At 39.3% G+C, this 17,163-nt stretch overlaps 3 protein-coding genes across 11 annotated transcripts in view; 1 reads left to right on the top strand and 2 right to left on the bottom strand.

Annotated features, from left to right (window-relative positions):
- LOC108110389 overlaps positions 1-5,832 on the top strand; it is a 45,262-nt gene extending 39,430 nt beyond the window's left edge. For 5 of the 9 annotated variants that reach the window (XM_017219437.2, XM_017219436.2, XM_017219443.2 and 2 more), the window contains one exon: positions 9-5,832. In XM_017219437.2, the coding sequence (XP_017074926.1) occupies positions 9-859 (851 nt within the window). In that variant the 3' untranslated portion in view covers positions 860-5,832. The remainder of the gene's footprint in view (positions 1-8) is intronic. The other 4 variants (XM_017219445.2, XM_017219442.2, XM_017219440.2 and 1 more) reach the window with 2 other exon arrangements.
- A 714-nt stretch (positions 5,833-6,546) lies between these two features.
- On the bottom strand, positions 6,547-12,939 carry LOC108110392. Its single transcript, XM_017219447.1, has 3 exons — positions 12,656-12,939; positions 7,467-8,328; positions 6,547-7,275 (listed from the first exon to the last, which is right to left on the bottom strand). Exons 2-3 carry the CDS (start codon positions 8,314-8,316, stop codon positions 6,740-6,742), a joined length of 1,386 nt encoding a protein of 461 aa, XP_017074936.1. The 5' UTR covers positions 8,317-8,328; positions 12,656-12,939; the 3' UTR covers positions 6,547-6,739.
- A 1,434-nt stretch (positions 12,940-14,373) lies between these two features.
- On the bottom strand, positions 14,374-16,876 carry LOC108110396 (V-type proton ATPase subunit d 1). Its single transcript, XM_017219456.2, has 3 exons — positions 16,513-16,876; positions 15,468-15,976; positions 14,374-15,305 (listed from the first exon to the last, which is right to left on the bottom strand). Exons 1-3 carry the CDS (start codon positions 16,637-16,639, stop codon positions 14,889-14,891), a joined length of 1,053 nt encoding a protein of 350 aa, XP_017074945.1. The 5' UTR covers positions 16,640-16,876; the 3' UTR covers positions 14,374-14,888.
- Between the last annotated feature and the right edge of the window lie 287 nt (positions 16,877-17,163).

The raw sequence follows: 17,163 nt of genomic DNA, 5'->3' as shown, positions 1-17,163 counted from the left end.
ACCTTCAGTGGGTCGCAAAGTGGCCAAAGATATTGCTTGCAAATTTATCGAGACCTCTTCCGGATTGGATCACAATGTGGACGAACTCTTGGTTGGTATTGTAGCCCAGGTCAAGCTCAATCCGCAGCGTTTGCGATTGTTAACGGAATTGGAGCTGCAACGTTTAAATCTCCAGAGTACGATACAGAAGCATCGCGGCATGCACTTGCAATCCCGTCGAATGGTGCGACAGATGAGCATATGCCAGGGGGACGAGGAGATCTTCGATGGCGGATTGTCGGAGAGATTGCAGAACGACGACGAAAACAACGATCCGGACGGAGTGCCTAGCACATCGAGGGCCAGTCGATCGCGAATCGAGAATCCCAATCGCAAACCCTTGAACCTGGAGAGCATACTGAAGATGGGGGAGAGCGAGGTGGACGACGACGAGGATGTGGTGAAGACATCCCAGTTGAGCAAATTCAATATGCTCGCGGCCACTATACGTCATCGTCGTCCATTTCGCAAACGTCGTTCGTTTGACGGCGGCGTTTCCACATCTGCAGCAGCGGATGCGGCCGCAGAATTACAGCGACGCTATCAACTCCGGGCGATGGATGATTTGCAATTGGAGGGGCGATTGGCGGCGGAGGATCGTTTTGGGGATAGAAACGGTGGTCTGGCTGAGAGCGAGGACGAGGAGGCTGGCGAGGATGGTGTCGTCGAGGATGGCCGACGGAATACGTGTAATCGCAAGGTTGTCAAGAAACTGACCGCCCGCACCAAGGTATTCATATCGTCGGTGTTGCGCTTTAAGAAGTCCATCAGCCTTAAGCGGCGCAACTCCTCCAGCTGCAGTGATCTCTTCGTGATCTAAGCAGTTAAGAGGAGAAGGAAGTGTAGAAAGTAGGAAGCATAGAGACTGAATGTACATAGATGGCATATATAGAGGAGGAGCATTACCAAGAAGCAGGAATAGGTGTAGGAGTAAGTGTAGAAGCAGTAGCAGTATAAAATCCTAAAGAAACCAGAGACCAGGAGAGCAGGCACAACGAACTATAGCAGCGCAAACCGAGGAGGTGGAGTCAATAACGAAAGTGTAGGGAATGCAGGGAGTCAGCATGTGAGAGGAAGTTATTCAGTTCCATATATTACAAAAACCTTAACGAAAACGAAAGAAACTACAGGGACATCATCTGTTTATAAGATCAACAGGCAATAGCAGAAGTCAACATTTATTACTTTTGAGATGAAAAACTGTAATTGATTCAAGCAAAAAGTATACCAACTGAAATTTAGATGCAATTTTTGTAAGCCAAACGAAATCTCTAGAGATTTAAAACCACTCGAAAAAAACGTAACTAAAGGTGAGCTATATTTTATTCTTGCTATTTTCAGAGTATATTGTAGCCGACTTTTGGCAACATTTATAAGTGATTTCAAACGTCTAGAAATTTCCATAAGGCTGATCGTTGTATAAAACACGTAAAAGCAACTACCCAACAGACCGAAACCAACCGGTAGGTGGCGCTGCAAATGCAGACAATAATTTTTCTTTTAACCAACCAAAAAAAGTATTGATCAGCATATTTTACAAAATCCAAAAATCGAAAAAAAAAAAAAAAAAAAAACATTCAAACCAGGGGTAAGCACGTTTTATGCAAATGCAAAATTGAATACTATCCAAAGGACAGCAGAAAAAATTAATAATTCAGAACAAATAGGAATCCGAAAAAAAAGACGGACGCAGGGGCTTTGTTTTGAGTGGTACTTACTTTCAGGAACGGAAAACAACCGCAAAGGCAATATATACATATATCTGAAAGGAGAGAAAAGCAAAATAATGCATTTCATTTTGTTATTTGGTTTTTGCTTGTGGTTTCTTGTCATGATTAAACGCGTGGTTTCCGACGAGTTTCAAGCTCACATATTTTTATTATATGACAAATATGAAGAATAGCTGAATACGAATGAGTACCAAAAAGATATTGAAAAACGCAGAAACATGGACATATTTTGTTTTTTTAAATACATTCTGATTAAACAAAAATGAATACAGGTTAAAGAAATATACAAAAACAAAAAATAACCAAAAGAGCAGTACAAAATTCTCCACAATATTGCAAAACTTTATTATGGCACGCTTTTTAAATGAAATTCGATTTCATGGTGCCAACAGTCCAGCTTAATTGCTCAAATATTTTAACACCTCTTACCATATTGGACACACACACATATATATATTTAAATAGTTTTGTTTTTTTTTTAACATATAAATTTCTTTGTGATACTCCTATAGTTGCTTCTTCACTAGACCCTTCCATTACCCATTTTAAGAGGTATTACTAATATATAAAAATTGTTTCTTCTATATATGTTTTACAACAACTTACTATATACGCAATGTGAGAGCTTTTTGTAAGTGGTGCACCTTTGGCCCTGCTGCTCGTTTAGCTTTTGCTGAACTACCATATAACATTTTTTAAATATAAATGTCTAGCGCCAAGTTTTTATTTTTAATAAAAACATTTTTGTTTTTTTGGCGCCTCTAATCGAGAAATAGACAAATAAGTATTTTACACTTCTGGATGTTGTGTGGTAAAAGAAATACCGAAAATACACAAAGATCACAAGCACGAACGAACACAGTTACAGGAAGCCTAAGAACAAAGGTTAAGATACATCAAAATATAGAATATATAGGGTCAGCCAAAGTAGGTATAACTGTTAGATATTCTGGGCTCCTCAATAGCAACCGTACTATAACCTTTTTAAAATACAAAATACCTTAACTTGGTTGGATAATCTCTGCTGACAGAGTCAAAAATTTGTTATTTGGAAGTAGTTTCGCAAAAGGGAAAGAATCTAAGAACTTATAGTATTGAGCAGTGAATGAAATTTAAATTAATTTGCAAGAGAATCCAGAGATAATGAGCAAAAAAATTGATTATTACCGAACAGTAACTGACCCAGAGCTGGCAACATATTACACACAAAAAATATATTCAATATTAACTAAATAACCATTATCAATGTAACATGCGCCCGCATTAAGCGAAATCACACAAGAAAAAGCGCAACTATTTATGTCAAATGAAATGTCTCATAAAATGCTAAAACGAAATAAAAATACAAAAAAGGAAAAATAGAAGAAAATATATCCACGCCTCTAGCCACCCTTTTCAGTTCTGTCTGTCGATGGAACTCAAGGCAGTCGAGCAAAAACCATAATGAGCTTAACCAAAGCTCGCATAACTGTCTCTCGCAAAAGGAACCAGCATTGAAATCGTGGGTGGTCTTGGAAATCTCTTAGCAGCTACCAACACATCACAAGCTATCGCAAATTACACAGGCTAAAGGTTCTCTATAAAGCAGAAAAAGAAATGCCAAAGTACAGCAAGTTTTCTTAACATTAGCTTTTTTTCATAAAATCAATGAAATTTTAAGACCCACCAAAATCTCATTTGGTCACTCAAAGATTATAAGTTCTCTATTAAGTTACAACCTTGTTTCTCTTTACATCAGTTTACAAGGACATTGGTTTTGTTTTTTTTTATGTTGGTAAACCAAATTAAATCGTGGTAGTTATTACCTGTTAGAGGTTTTTATTCGTATCGAGAAAGGCAGGTTAAAATAACCGAACGAACACACAAAAGAGAACCAAGAGTAAACCTAAAGTTTCCCCCATTATTTTTGGCCTGTATGCACAAGCGACAGTACCAACAAAAGTCTTTCCTACACAAAGTCAACAACAAAGTGAAGAAATACAAAAAAAAACTTAAACGAATTGAATAAATGTACACACTCAGTCGCACAGAACTCCCCTCGCACATACTCACGTCAAACAATTGAAAAATATGGAAAATGCAGGCCAAGAATGGTAAATTGTATTGCTCAAAAAAACAAAAAACAAGAAAACTAAGAAGACGTTGAATGTATTTAGGGGAAAATGTTAAAAGAAAAGTGGAGAAGGTGACTTATTTGCCATGTACGTACAAAAGTACTTTGGCCAAGCTTGATCAAAACTTCTACCGAACTAAAAAAGCTGGGAATGGACAAAAAATATGTTTAAAATTGGTTTTAGAAAAAACAATAAGTGAACGGAACAACGAATTGTGAATGAACTACGGTTGAGTCTTGGGAGATGCAAGTGAAGCCATCACAAATGACACAACATTCACCGAACCTTTTTCGTGTTTTTTTTTCCGAAATATAAATAGTTTACTTAACCATTGTCAACTTAAAAAAAAAGAGCAATTGCTATAACCAAATCAGCTCAAAGAGTCTAGTACACCTAGAGAGGTTTTAGAGATATATCTAGCATATCTAGTAAACGGAATAAGAATCAAAGGGTAACCTTAATTCAAAATGAGAAGGGGCAGAAGGAAAAAACTAAACATGAAGCCGGGTCAGAAAGGGAACGAACCTTAAAACCTAGGTAGACTCGAACTTGACACTTTTACGGACAGAATTACTTCGGAACTCAACCCACACTACCTACTACTTCAAAATCGAGACTGATTTTACTGCTCCTCCAAAAACATCACCATATATATACATATATATATATATCCCTGATCTGGAAATGTGGAAAACAAAGTAAACACACACGCATATAACCTGACAACCTGAATTCCATTTCACCAAAACATTTTGCGTACACTATTTGACACGGTAATTTAAGAATACATTTACAAATTCTATAACCTATCGGTTGAATAAGATTGAATATATACACACAACTACTTGAATATATCTTATATATATATATGATTATATACCCCTATTATACATACATATATGTGTACAAACTATACACGATGGAATATTTACACACAAGTTTTACTCTGTGCCATTTGGGTGCAATAAGTTAAGTTGAACCAAACTTTATACGAATTTCTGGCTCGTTCAGCGGCATTTTAATGGGAATCCATTTGACTAATGGTTAACATTTTCTTATATATATCATTTAAATGTGATACCCGTACGGAGGTTTAGTTGTAGCAAACAAAAAAGGTGTTTTCCTACCTACTATCAGCCTTTTATAGTTTGTCAAACTTCTCCATCTATACTTCCCATCTTCGCTCCGTTCGCTTTAAAATCAAAATACGTGAAACAATACATTAAGTTACATTTCCCTTAAGGAATCACTTTTTTTAACTTACAAAATTGTATACAAATCAAAAAGATACTGTAGTTGAGATTATATTATACACGAATATACACAGACATTCACACACACACACACTCACGAATAAATACCTAAACATTTTTTGATGTACGTTAAAAGTTTATGATATGTGTGTGTAAAAAAGCTCTACTTGTATTTATATTCGTATTTAAAGTGACATACGATATAATTTGCTTTTCCCATAATAATTCCGAGGGATTTCAAAGTTTCCGAGCAAAGCAATTGATTTTAGGTAAGCAAAGGCAATGATGGTTCCATGTGGAAATACTTACATATGTATATGTAAATTACCACCATTTAGTACGTATGCTATATGCATTTGTAATTCATGAAACAATTTTTTTTTTTTTTTTTGAAACTTTGATTCAATCAAATTGAATTCAAATATTTTACTCTACGTGTACAATTTAATTACAGCTTATATCTGCATTAATCGCAAGTCTTTTAATTTGGGAAGGGATGGAAGAAAGTGAAAATGGGAATTTCGCAGGCTGCTCTCTCCTTGCTAATTAAGGCCAAGGCCCAGGGACTTTAAGAGATGCCAAAGGATTTCATCACGCCTCGCCACATAACTGCAACGCATAGTTTCCAATTAAAAGTTACTTCTTCCAGGAATTTGACAAATGGTCCGGCACTTAATCAATGTAGCGCCTCGACTTCCAAAAATGCTTTATTTTGCGGCTTAGTTGGGATTCCTCTGCCCGTGGAAGTGGTAGCAAGTGGGCTCCATAAATGACTAATCAAAATACCAGCGACGACGGGACCTAGGGAAAAATAAAAGGGGTGGCAATAGCTTGATGGAAAACATTAATTATGCTGCTTCGATGGTCTATGCTGAATTAAAAAAGCCACAATCATTTTAATTAAGACGCAGATAAGTATTATGGATAAAAAAAAACGTTTGGATTCGTAAAAAAAAAAAATAAGTCAAAAAATAGCGTTATCCGGAGATTAAAGGCTTTAAAAGATTGGAAGTCTCTATGTTTCCATATGTTACAGTGCAGTTTCTTTGTGGCTTTTTCAGACATCGGCTTTCTGGTCAAGGAAATTTGTTAGCTAAATGTAAGTCTTATGGTCTCATACATCTAAGAAGCATCTCTTGTGATTTGTGGCGAACGAATTTAAGTTCTGGTAAGAACATGCCTTTATTGTACATCATGTCAACTTCAGCCCAACCTGCGGCTAATTTCATAATGCAATTGGAGTTTCAATGCAAATTAAATCTAATCAAATGGGAGGAAGAATTTTATCACAGAACGGAATACCTAACAAAAATCGACCGCAAAATGTGTCCGAAACTGCAAAAACCGGAAATGTCCAGCCGATTCCGATTTAGATGTAAATGAAGCGGAGAAAATCAAAAACATTCTGCATTTGGGTTGTACATTTTCGACTTTTTATTCGTTATAAATTACAAAAAATAAATTATTGGATCGAAATAAATAAATGAAATTTTCAGGGGACCCTTAAGCACTACGCACTACAAACTATATTTCTCCGACCAGCTGCGGCGGTACAAAGTATTTACACTGTTGCCTAGCATGTTGGCAAACTCGCGCTGGCCGCTCAGTTGAAAAAATCCAGGATGCCATTGAGCAGCTCATAGGCAAATCCTGTCTCGTCCGTCGCCTCTGCGGCGGCCTTCTTCTTCTTGTTCTTTTTCGTTTTCTTGGACTTTTTGGACTTGGGCGTGGTGGAATCATCGACAGCTGCAGCGGGTGCCGGAGTAACGGCTGCGATTACTTCTCCTTCAATTGGAGCAGCAGCAGCAGCAGCTACAGCAGTCTCACCAACAGCAGCTCCGGAATCGTCCTTGCTCTGCACCTGGTCAGTGGTCGATGTCGTCTGATCATCGGCACTCACATGCTCACGGGTTTGATCCACGGCAGCCGTAACCGCTGGCTTCTTCGCCGGCTTCTCATCTTCGTCGTCATCGAGCTCATCCAGAAGTCCGGCTAAACTGAAGCCACCGTAGTCGGCATCCTCGGGCGCCTCGGCCTCATCATCATCGGCATAGTCCTCGGTGTCATCGTCGTCATCGGTGTCTGCATCCGCATCGCTGTCATAGTCTTCCTCATCCTCCTCGTCATCGTCGCCACCAGCTGGAAAAATATACAAAATTGGTTTAAAATATTTGATGTCAGGAATTTAAACATTCAAAGGGATCTAGATTTGCACTCGCTAATGATTGTTAAAAGATGATATTCTAGTAGTCTTATAATGGAGTAAAAATTAAGTATACGTAAATTCAGTCCGAAGGTTTTTCAGGAAAAGCCAAATCACACCAGCTTACCTGCAAATCCAAAGATGTCATCATCGTCATCATCATCATCATCCGAACCTGCAGGGAATGGCTCCGCCTCTGCCACTCGGAGACCTTCCGGTCCAAACTTGAAACAGGAGACACGCAGCGAAGCCTCAACCTCTTCGTCGGCACGCAATTCGAAGGCCAGACAGGCCTTGAAGTCCTTAGAATCCTTGGAACGGGACAGACCGTATACCTTGCCGCAGAACTCAGTATCACCGCCAGGAAGGCCCACGCATATTGGACGAGACCGCTTGGTGGAAATGCGACGCGAGGCCAAAGTGATGTCGCCGTATTTCAAGGACACGTTCATCTCATCGTTTCCCAAAAAGGCAATCTTTGCACAACCTGGCCTGGTGGACAGCAATGGCAATCCAAATTTCCGGCAGCAATCGCAGTGGGTTTCCGTACATTTGCAGAACTTGCTGATGGGATTCTCAGGCTGAGCTGTGGTGGTGGGAGCAGTAGTCGGCTTGGCGGCCAAGGTGGTGGCTACCGCTGGAGCAGCTGCAGCTTCAGCAACAGCGGCTTCGGGAACTGCCACTTCTGGGACAGAAGCCACAGCATTCGGGGTCTCTACATCTCCGCTGGCAATCTCATTGACACTCTCATCGATCACTGAAGCTGGACTTACGGCATCAGCCAAATCCTCGACTTTGGGTGGCTCCGATTCTGGTGGGGCAACATTCGGATCGATTTCCTCTGGCGGCAGATCCAATTGCTTAAAGTTCTCCGAAATCTTGTCCGTGCGTCTAAAGATAGTCTTGCCCTCTATTTGAAGAACGCAGGCACTGGCCACCAGAAGCAGCATGAGCAACATGTTACTAGTGCTGGTCATCTTGATAGGGAACTGGAATTGAGCAAGTTAAACAATATAGCAAAATATAGCAAGATATTTGAATAAAGAGAAATGCGTACTAAGATTAAAAATCAACAAAACAATTTCAAGTTGACTTGCCTATAAATTTCGATATCTATAAAAAATCGATTAATCAAAAAGAAAGTATTCTATTTTAAGCATATTTTTTAGCTACAAACTAGTAATTTTTTTGAGAACTAAAAAGTTTCTTAAAAGATATTTTTGGTAATTAACTTTCATTTTTTTAAAAAATGTTTTTGAAACACACTTTTTTTTTACATATCGAAGCTTTAATCTTAAAAAAGCAAACTACTCTTTCACAAACCAACAAATTATTCAAATAAATGGGAAAAACAATTTGTTTTTTTTTCTGCGTAGGCAGAATTCGCATCCGAATCGGAATTCGAAATCGAAATCAAAGTGGAGCGGTCGAGGAAGGTGGGTACAAAAACCAAGAGGTATTCCAAAAGTCAACAGCTCGGAAATCGCTTTCAAGTGGCCAACGATTAAATTTCACCGCATTCTTCCTCCACTTTATTTATTTTTTGTTGTGTTATTTTTTTTTTTTTTTTGTCCGCCTCGTATTTTGCAAAAGAAATGAATTTAAATAAATATTGACATAATTTCTTTCACTTCTTTTGCTACCCGATTCGTTTTCATCTCGGTCTCTGCTTCTCTTAATTTCTTTTCAAATGCAAAGTAAACAAATTAACACCGAAAATCAATGGCTTTGAATACTAAAAAAGAAAGAAAAAAGCCCGAATATAACAATAGACCGCGAAGAGACAAAAAACGAGAGTGAAATCTCTCCGTAAAGTTATTTAATTGACGATTTGGGTTAGGCTTATTAGAATAGCCGCCATGCATATATACGAGTATGCATGTTTGTAGATATATACCATCATCATCCACTTTGAAATTCATTCATTTCGGAAGAGCCAACAAGTTGGAGCTCGTTGCCAACTCAAACTTGGCTCTTGTGTTTTTTATTTTTGGGGTGGCAGGGGGAGTCACCGTCGGCAAAGTGAAATTTCAGCTATTGACTCATTTACCTCAAGTGCTTGATGGCAGGAGGAGGTAGGGAGGAGTAAGGGAGCAGAGCGCCCCAAGATGTTCAAATCAATTAGCGGCTCTTAACTGGAGCTCAACTGGCGGAGAAACCCAAAAGGTTCAGACAAGAGCAGAACTATTTTTCAATAAATATGTATAACGGTTAAGGCAGCAGCAAGGTGTGGACAAGACCTTCTAGTTCTAAGATACATATTCATCTTAAACGATAAACTTTGTATAAGGAATCTATAAAAGTTATTCATATACTGATCCAGATATTAATTAAGGCATTAGAACAGTAGTAGTAGAGCAAGTATTTCAAAATGCATACAACATTTATATTTTGATTTAAATTTACCAGATTTAGTTTAGTGGCCATTAAGAAAAAATTTCCTGTTCAAAACCCTGCAGCACCACCTTCACTCGTATATATGCATATTTCCTTTCATACATTATGTCTTCCCAGAAGATTTTATGTAATTTTGAATGGCAACATGAGATGATGATAATCCATGCTACTATAACTGGCTTATTGCCGAGTATTATCTGCGTTACTTGGCTACCCAACCTAATGATGCCCATTTCCTTACATCATTTTCATTTCCATCATTTCTGTCTGGGAACGGTAAATAATATACATAAATCCAGAAATATCTGACCGACCAGTTTGAACCTGCTCCACAGCCACTTTGTTCCACTTTCATTTTTCTGTGTACCGCCTCCTTGTTTTTCTCGGTTTTTCTTGGCCCTCTTAAATAGTACGTGGCCTAACAGCGTGATATGTTGCGGTATCTGGACATTCCATTCCATTGATGACCTTCCGCTTGGGTGGAACAACAAACACCATTTGTGACCCAGTTGGTGGTGGGCTATTTGGTCAAAGAAAGTGTGTATGGCCAAATATGGCCGTGGCACAAAGTCTCGATACAAGTCCAAGACCGAGAATGAATGTCCGTAATAATAACGCCAGTGGCAGTGGCATTGGCAATAGCAATATTATTATGTTAACTGTGACCAATACCGATGACAGTCGGTAGTAATTTGACCATAATCATGGTTAGCCGACATGGCTAAGATTAAATGGGCAAGCATATATAGATGCTTAAAAGGTTAAGCCATACAATAATATTATCTTTTTTAATGAAATTTTTATGAACCCTTTTTTACTATTTTGGTTTTTTTTTCCCAATTTTAAATACTCTGATATTTTTGGCCATGTAAACTATTTAACTTCTTAATAATTTCACCAGGGGTCAAACAAAAATTCCAATACGTAATCGGGGCCCACGAAAGTCCAGTTTCGGGCCCTAATTTGCATATCGCATTTGGAAACGAAAACCGAAATTAATATATATATATATATATATATAGGTCCACGTGTATTGGGCCCCTCTCTCACTCCCACTTTTTGTTTGTTTTCAAGCATTTTCGAATTTTGTCAATAAATTATAACGGTTGTGAAAAGTTATTAGCATTAATTAATTATTAAACGCATAGGAAAATAGAAAGTGAGACAGTGTGTGGTAGTGTTTTTTCTTCTTCTTGTGTCCGAAATTATCATAACACAATCTGATATTTATTTTTGATTTTTTCTTTTAGGCGGAGGGGGGCTTGCTCATCGAAATCGATATCGAACTGTTAATTATTCAGTGCGGCAGCGAAAGTGTAAGAGTGATGCAAAAAATTCCAAGAAAAAAAAACCTTAATTTTTGTGGGTTTTTTTTTTTGTCTCGCATGCCCATTATAATTTCTTGTTTATATATTTCTTTTCTTTTCCTTTTTTTCGATTTTGATTTTGGATGCTATGGCATCTGTGCTCCCAATCCACGGTCGGTGATTATGAAACCAGCGAGCTTCGATTATGCTAAACAGTTTGTTAGACTTTTACATCCTTTAGTGTGGTTTATATAACCCCATGCACACGGTCGTCGTATAAAGCCTAAAGAAATTTGCATAATTTTTTGTTTTTTTTTTTTCGGCTGCTGTGAGATTTTTCTGCCTGATTTGTGTTTTTTGTTTTTGTGTTTCTTCACTGCCTGTGTGTGTGTGTGTGTGTGCTTACCACTTTCTTCTGCCTGTGTGTAGGTGAAATCGGTGGGCAACAACAACAGTAACAACATCAACGATAATACAAAGCGAAGAGGAGGTTAAAATCAAAGTTACCATAATAATGATGACCATGTCGGGAGACCTATGCCAAAATTAAGGTTAAGTTCTTTAATGCAGCCAACGGTGAAATTTTGTGTTTGCCATGGGCGTGGGTGAACAAAAGTGGAAAGAGGAAAGCGGTCGGTATTTCCGGTCAAGGCTGACCCGATGGACCAGAAAATTAGCCAGCTTTGAGCTGGGAAACCTCGGATTCCAGCGTTCAGTTCGATACAAAGGCAAAGGCAAAGAGTTTAATTTTGAAGTTGGTACTTTGTTTAGGAGCTATACACTTAGATTCGAATCCCTTTATTTAAGATAATATATTTCCCAATTTTATCTTTTCAAATTGCTTGCTTGGTTAAAGCTTAATAATCAAATACTAAGAGCATAATAATAATGGCTTGAAAGTCTTTTTCATAAAGGATTAAATGATATTGAAGATAATGCGGTTTCTTTATGAATAAAGTAATAATCAGATATGAATAAAAAAAAAACAAAAGATTGCTTTTTGGTAGAAGACCAGCTACCCGCTGTTATCCAGCTGGCTTTGAGCATCAATTACCCGGCGCAGCCTTTACGCTTCTCTTGGCCAAGATCAACCACCTGAACAAAAAGTTGGTTTTTTTGGACCAGCTGGTCAACAATCAAACAGACAGTTCCACTTTCCAGCACCTGAGACTTTGGACATTGGACAACAGGCGACGGACGGCAGTCGGCGGACGGCGAAGAATGCGGCGATGTTGATGGTGATGGGTTGTAGAAAGTAAAACGAAGAACTCGAACGCTCAACGTGTTTCTTTTGTTTTGCCAAATTCAAATAAGTTAATGACAAGGAGAAGAAGAACGCACAGAAGCGGATGGCCAGCAACATAGATGGAGATCTGGAGAGTTCGGAGCGGCGGGTGTTTGAGGGGATATACTCGCAAGTATACTGGCTAAAGTGGGGGCCAAACTGGTTGACACAATTCCACAATTCCAAACGCCGACTGGCGACTGGCGACTTTTACGTGCAATTGCCACTTTGGCTGCCTTTGGCTTTGGTTTTTCCAACTCCATTGCTCATCATTATTGGCCCACTTGAGTGTCGACCGTGTTTCACCTTTTTGTAAATATCATTTACCTATGACTTTTTTATCCTGGTATCCTGTGGTCAATAATTTTATAGCTGCTACTCCCGGACACACTTCCGTATTGCACTTGGAACACAAAAAAAACTAAGGCACTCCGTGAAAAAAAAAATTATAAAGGTTTTAACTTTGCGCGCGTGTTGAAAGATAGATGATGGTTGATTTTCCCGCTTTGCTAGGAAATCTAGGGCCAAGGCTGCTATTTTATAAGACTGAAGAAGACTGAACTCAACGCTCGGGGACGCGGAACTCGACTGCGCGGACTTGGAGCCACCAGGCCGAGTTATGGGCGATTACACGGGTTGGGGCCACAGCTGATCGAACCAACAACAGCGGCAGCTTTCTTTTCGCATCGAACGTGTTCGGGGCTCTTCGGCGGCAGTTCGTCGGCAGGCGGCACCTGCTCTATGGTATAGAGCTTATAGTACGCACTAGGCCAAGATCCAAACTTATGGCAGAGGCCTAACGGTAATGCGCCGATCTATGGGCACGTAGCACGTAGCACGCTGCATGCAATTAACCCACAACACAGAAAGAAATGATATAGATATCCTATTGACTTTGAATTAACGAAGCTGATCTTATATTTCCATATGAGGCTCTTCTTAAATTGGCCCGAAGCTGTTAGGCAACGTAATGTTGCACGGCCCTAGTTCCCAAATATAACCAAAAAATTTAAATCTTTAGCCCATTAGCAAGAAATCATCGAAACATAAAGAAGATCTAAATAATTTAATATATAAATTACACATTTTTAGTTTGCGTGCACGCAGACTCTCCTTCCTCTTCCTCGTTACAAGTTGGGTGATTTTTCATCAACCTGATGATGGATTACAAAAGAGGATTTCTTTGTCTAGCTATGAGCTCCCCTGATGAGTAATACTGTTGTGCACACCTTGAGAGAATGCAAGCCTTGAACTCCACCGGTAGACAAAGAATATCATACATCCTTGATCATCCCCACACCTTAAAGCTACGTGATCGGTTTTAACTGACATATTTATGGAATGTATAAAATATATAAAGCGATCCTGACAGTCATTCATATTCTCATTTATCATACACATTTAAGTGCGTAAGATATTTAAAAGAAGATGACTAATAGGAATTAACCAGTTCGTATAACTGGAAATTAAAGATTACCAAGTATTTTTTTTAAGTCCCAGAAAAAAACATTTGTACAACAAAATCTGAGTATTTTCTCAGCTTAAAATCATTTATAAATTTAATAGAAACATTTTTCAAGAGATAGTAGATGTGCTTTCTACGGCAAAAACTTGAAATCGTTCGATACACAACAACTCGTTTGACGTCTTGTCTTATCCAATTTTTATGTAACCCCATAACGACCCGTGATTATTTGTCCAATCGATTGACATTTTAAGCTTTGACTAATGAAGCATCCAAAAGACTTGCAGACGTAAGAGAAAATATGTATTAAAGTCAAATTTTAAGGAAAACATTTTAGATTATGCAAAAAATAATCATGAGAGTTAATATCAGAGGCGATCGCTTCATTGACATCTATAAGACTATTTCGCCTAAGCTAATACAGTGATTTTTTTTAACGAACACTTGCCTTTAGCATTCTCATTTCTCTCCTTTCAGGGAATTGCAGTTTTCAAGCCGATACACAAGAGAGCTAATATCGCAGTTCCATATTGTTCGGGGCGAATAAGATGGGTAAATAAATAAGTTATTAGACAGAGCGTTTAAGGGAATGTTTGAAAACATGTTTTAATAATTGATTTATCATTCACATATGTAGTTGTTGTATAAGTATGCATTTTCTATATAGTAGTTAACATATGGTGCTGATTCTTTCCTTTCTCTACATTCAATTTGAACTTTTTTCGTTCCGTTCGATAATTATACATATGTACACAAAAACGAAGCCCTGAAGGGACACTATGGGTCTCCCAAATACATATTATATAGTTATCTATAGGCCAATATTGATAACAATCGGGGGAGGAGTGGCGGAATCGGAGAAATCTGTAAGTATGGGTCTGAACACTTGACAAAAGTTTGCCTGGGCCGGCAATAATACTCGCAACAAAACTACATACAAATATACAGACACAGTATCATAATATAATATACATTAAACAATTCAATAACAAGGGTAGGGGACAAACAAAAAAAAAAACGCATATCGAAAGGCAGGAAAAAAAAAAACGTATAATATTATTTGTATGCCAAATGGTTAGCGATCATCTAGCTCGCTTAGAAGATGGGTATGTAGTTGTCGATCTTTGCGCGATGCTTCTGGGCGACGCACTCAGCGATCCAGACGATGTTGCGGCACTCCTGCTCCTTGAGCTTGAGGTACGCGTAGAAGACTCCAAAGTGGAACTGTTGCAAGAAAGCGTACACATTCAGCTTGACTTCGTGTTCGAAGAACTTGTCCTCTAGCGTCTTGTCACCGGGATTGTTGCCGGATCCGTCGAACAGAGCGGCGTACTCTGCGTAATATTCAGCCACGGTCTTAACCTGCTCGTAGTCGTCAGCCCGAGCTAGAGCAGCTAGACCATCGGGGTACATCTTGCCGCAGTTGGGATACAGCTTGGCACGGTCGTCCTTGGACAGCTCGGTGCCAAAGGAATTGATGGTAATGATGATTGCACGACGATCGGCCTCGAACTGCAATGGAAAGTATAATCATTATTTAATCATTTAAAATAACACAAGAAAGGTATAGGTAACATTTTGCTTGCTCATAGTTATAAGCCTGAATATAAAAACTTAATAGCCAAGCAATTCGTTAAGATTCTTAAATGCCTTTCTTTCTGAATAACCACTTACAGCCAAGATCTCGCACATAACGTCGGCGGTGGCGCCGCCCATGTTCTTGCAGAAGTTGTAGAACGCCTCCAGATAAGCCTTGTAGAGGGTGTTACGAATGATCTCAATGTTCATCTCATCCAGATCCTGCTCGGAAATGCAGTCGACGAAGAAGGGAGCCAGAGGCGTGTCCACCAGGACGGCGTTGTACAGCTCCGCCGGCGTGGACGCCACATGGATAGCTTCCATCTGCTCGAAGCTGCCCAGTGGGTGGCACTTGGGGATCAGCTCGGAGATGGGACGCTGGTGCAGCGTGCCGGTGATCAGCAGGATGATGTTGTCGATCATATAGCCGTAGGTAATGAAGTCCAGGAAGTTGGACAGCGGCTCGACAGCATGGTTTCGCATATGCTGGAACTCGATGACCAACTTCTCGCGCAACTTGTCGTCGATTACAGACACCGACAAGGGTGATGGCTCGTTAGCCAGGAAGCTGCCGTAGTCCGTTCCCTGCAGATGCAGCTTGAGATCTGTAAAGTTAAAGGAAAATGAAATTTAAAATACCATTTTGACACTCTGCCCATCATAAAACTAGATGACCTTATAGAAACTGTGAGGACTCAGGAAATGAGATTTACGAGTATATTCTACAGGACAAATATCACATTTTTTCTTGATTTATATCATATAGATATGCATGTAAAATGAGGTAAATTACAAACAGGGAGCTGGTTCTAGATCATTTTTTCGAGTCATTGGAGTTAGCTCTTGGGAAAAGGGTTTTACGGCTTCTATGTGACCCTGAGTCTTCAGTGACCCTGAATCAAGGTATCTGTAATATCCAGGAAAAATTACCAGAGGCCAGATAAAAAACCAGTTGAAAAACGTCAACAAATCACAAGACAAGCTTACACACACCGGCGCAATGAAACATTAACAGCAGTGCATGTATACATACACACACGCACGCCGCTGTTATCGCTGGTCATGTGACCCAGGGGCGTGTGGGAAAATGGGGTCTATGGGGGACTCGGTTCCAATGGAGTTCTCTGCGGTAACCACTCACCCTCCAAGGTCTCGCACTGCACCAGGTTCAGGTAGTCGGCCTGCTTGAGGATGCCGCACTTGAAGCCCCGGCACAGACCCTCCAGATATCCATTATCGATGTTGAACATAAATCCCGAGCTGTTCATCTTGATGACACACGCACACACACACGTTGAGCTGGCTGGAAGTTGAAAAGGTGTCGAATTCCACTGGATTTCTGGATTCCTTTTGATTTGGCTGCTCTCGCTCGACCGAAAGTTGCGCGAATTGTGTGACAAAGGGCGTACAGTTCGAAACGGAGCGACGGTGAAAATTCAACCTTTTTTCTCTATCGATCGACAAGTCATATGATTTCCACCTTTTCTTCTTCTTGTTTTTTCTTGTCCAAATGTCAGCGCAAAAGGTGCTAAAAATGGCCATATGTCAGCTGACAGTGTGCGCCTTACAGCACGCTGTTAAGATGACCGCTAGTCTGGCAACGCCGAGCCAATTTGAACTTAAATATAATTTTGTTTATACATATATATATTAGGAATCCATTTAATTTATTTTTGATTATTTCTCAGTTCCCCGTAAATTGTTCAAGTTATAAAACAGTTATTTATCCAGCATATTATTTTTGATAATATTTATTTGAATATATACAAAAGAAGTGTACACAGAAAAGGTA

The sequence above is a fragment of the Drosophila eugracilis genome, unplaced genomic scaffold (genome assembly GCF_018153835.1).
Source record: "Drosophila eugracilis isolate 14026-0451.02 unplaced genomic scaffold, ASM1815383v1 contig_2147, whole genome shotgun sequence".
NCBI lineage: Eukaryota > Metazoa > Arthropoda > Insecta > Diptera > Drosophilidae > Drosophila > Drosophila eugracilis.
The sequence above is the reverse complement of the archived record's forward strand: the minus strand, read 5'-3'. Positions and strand labels throughout refer to the sequence as shown.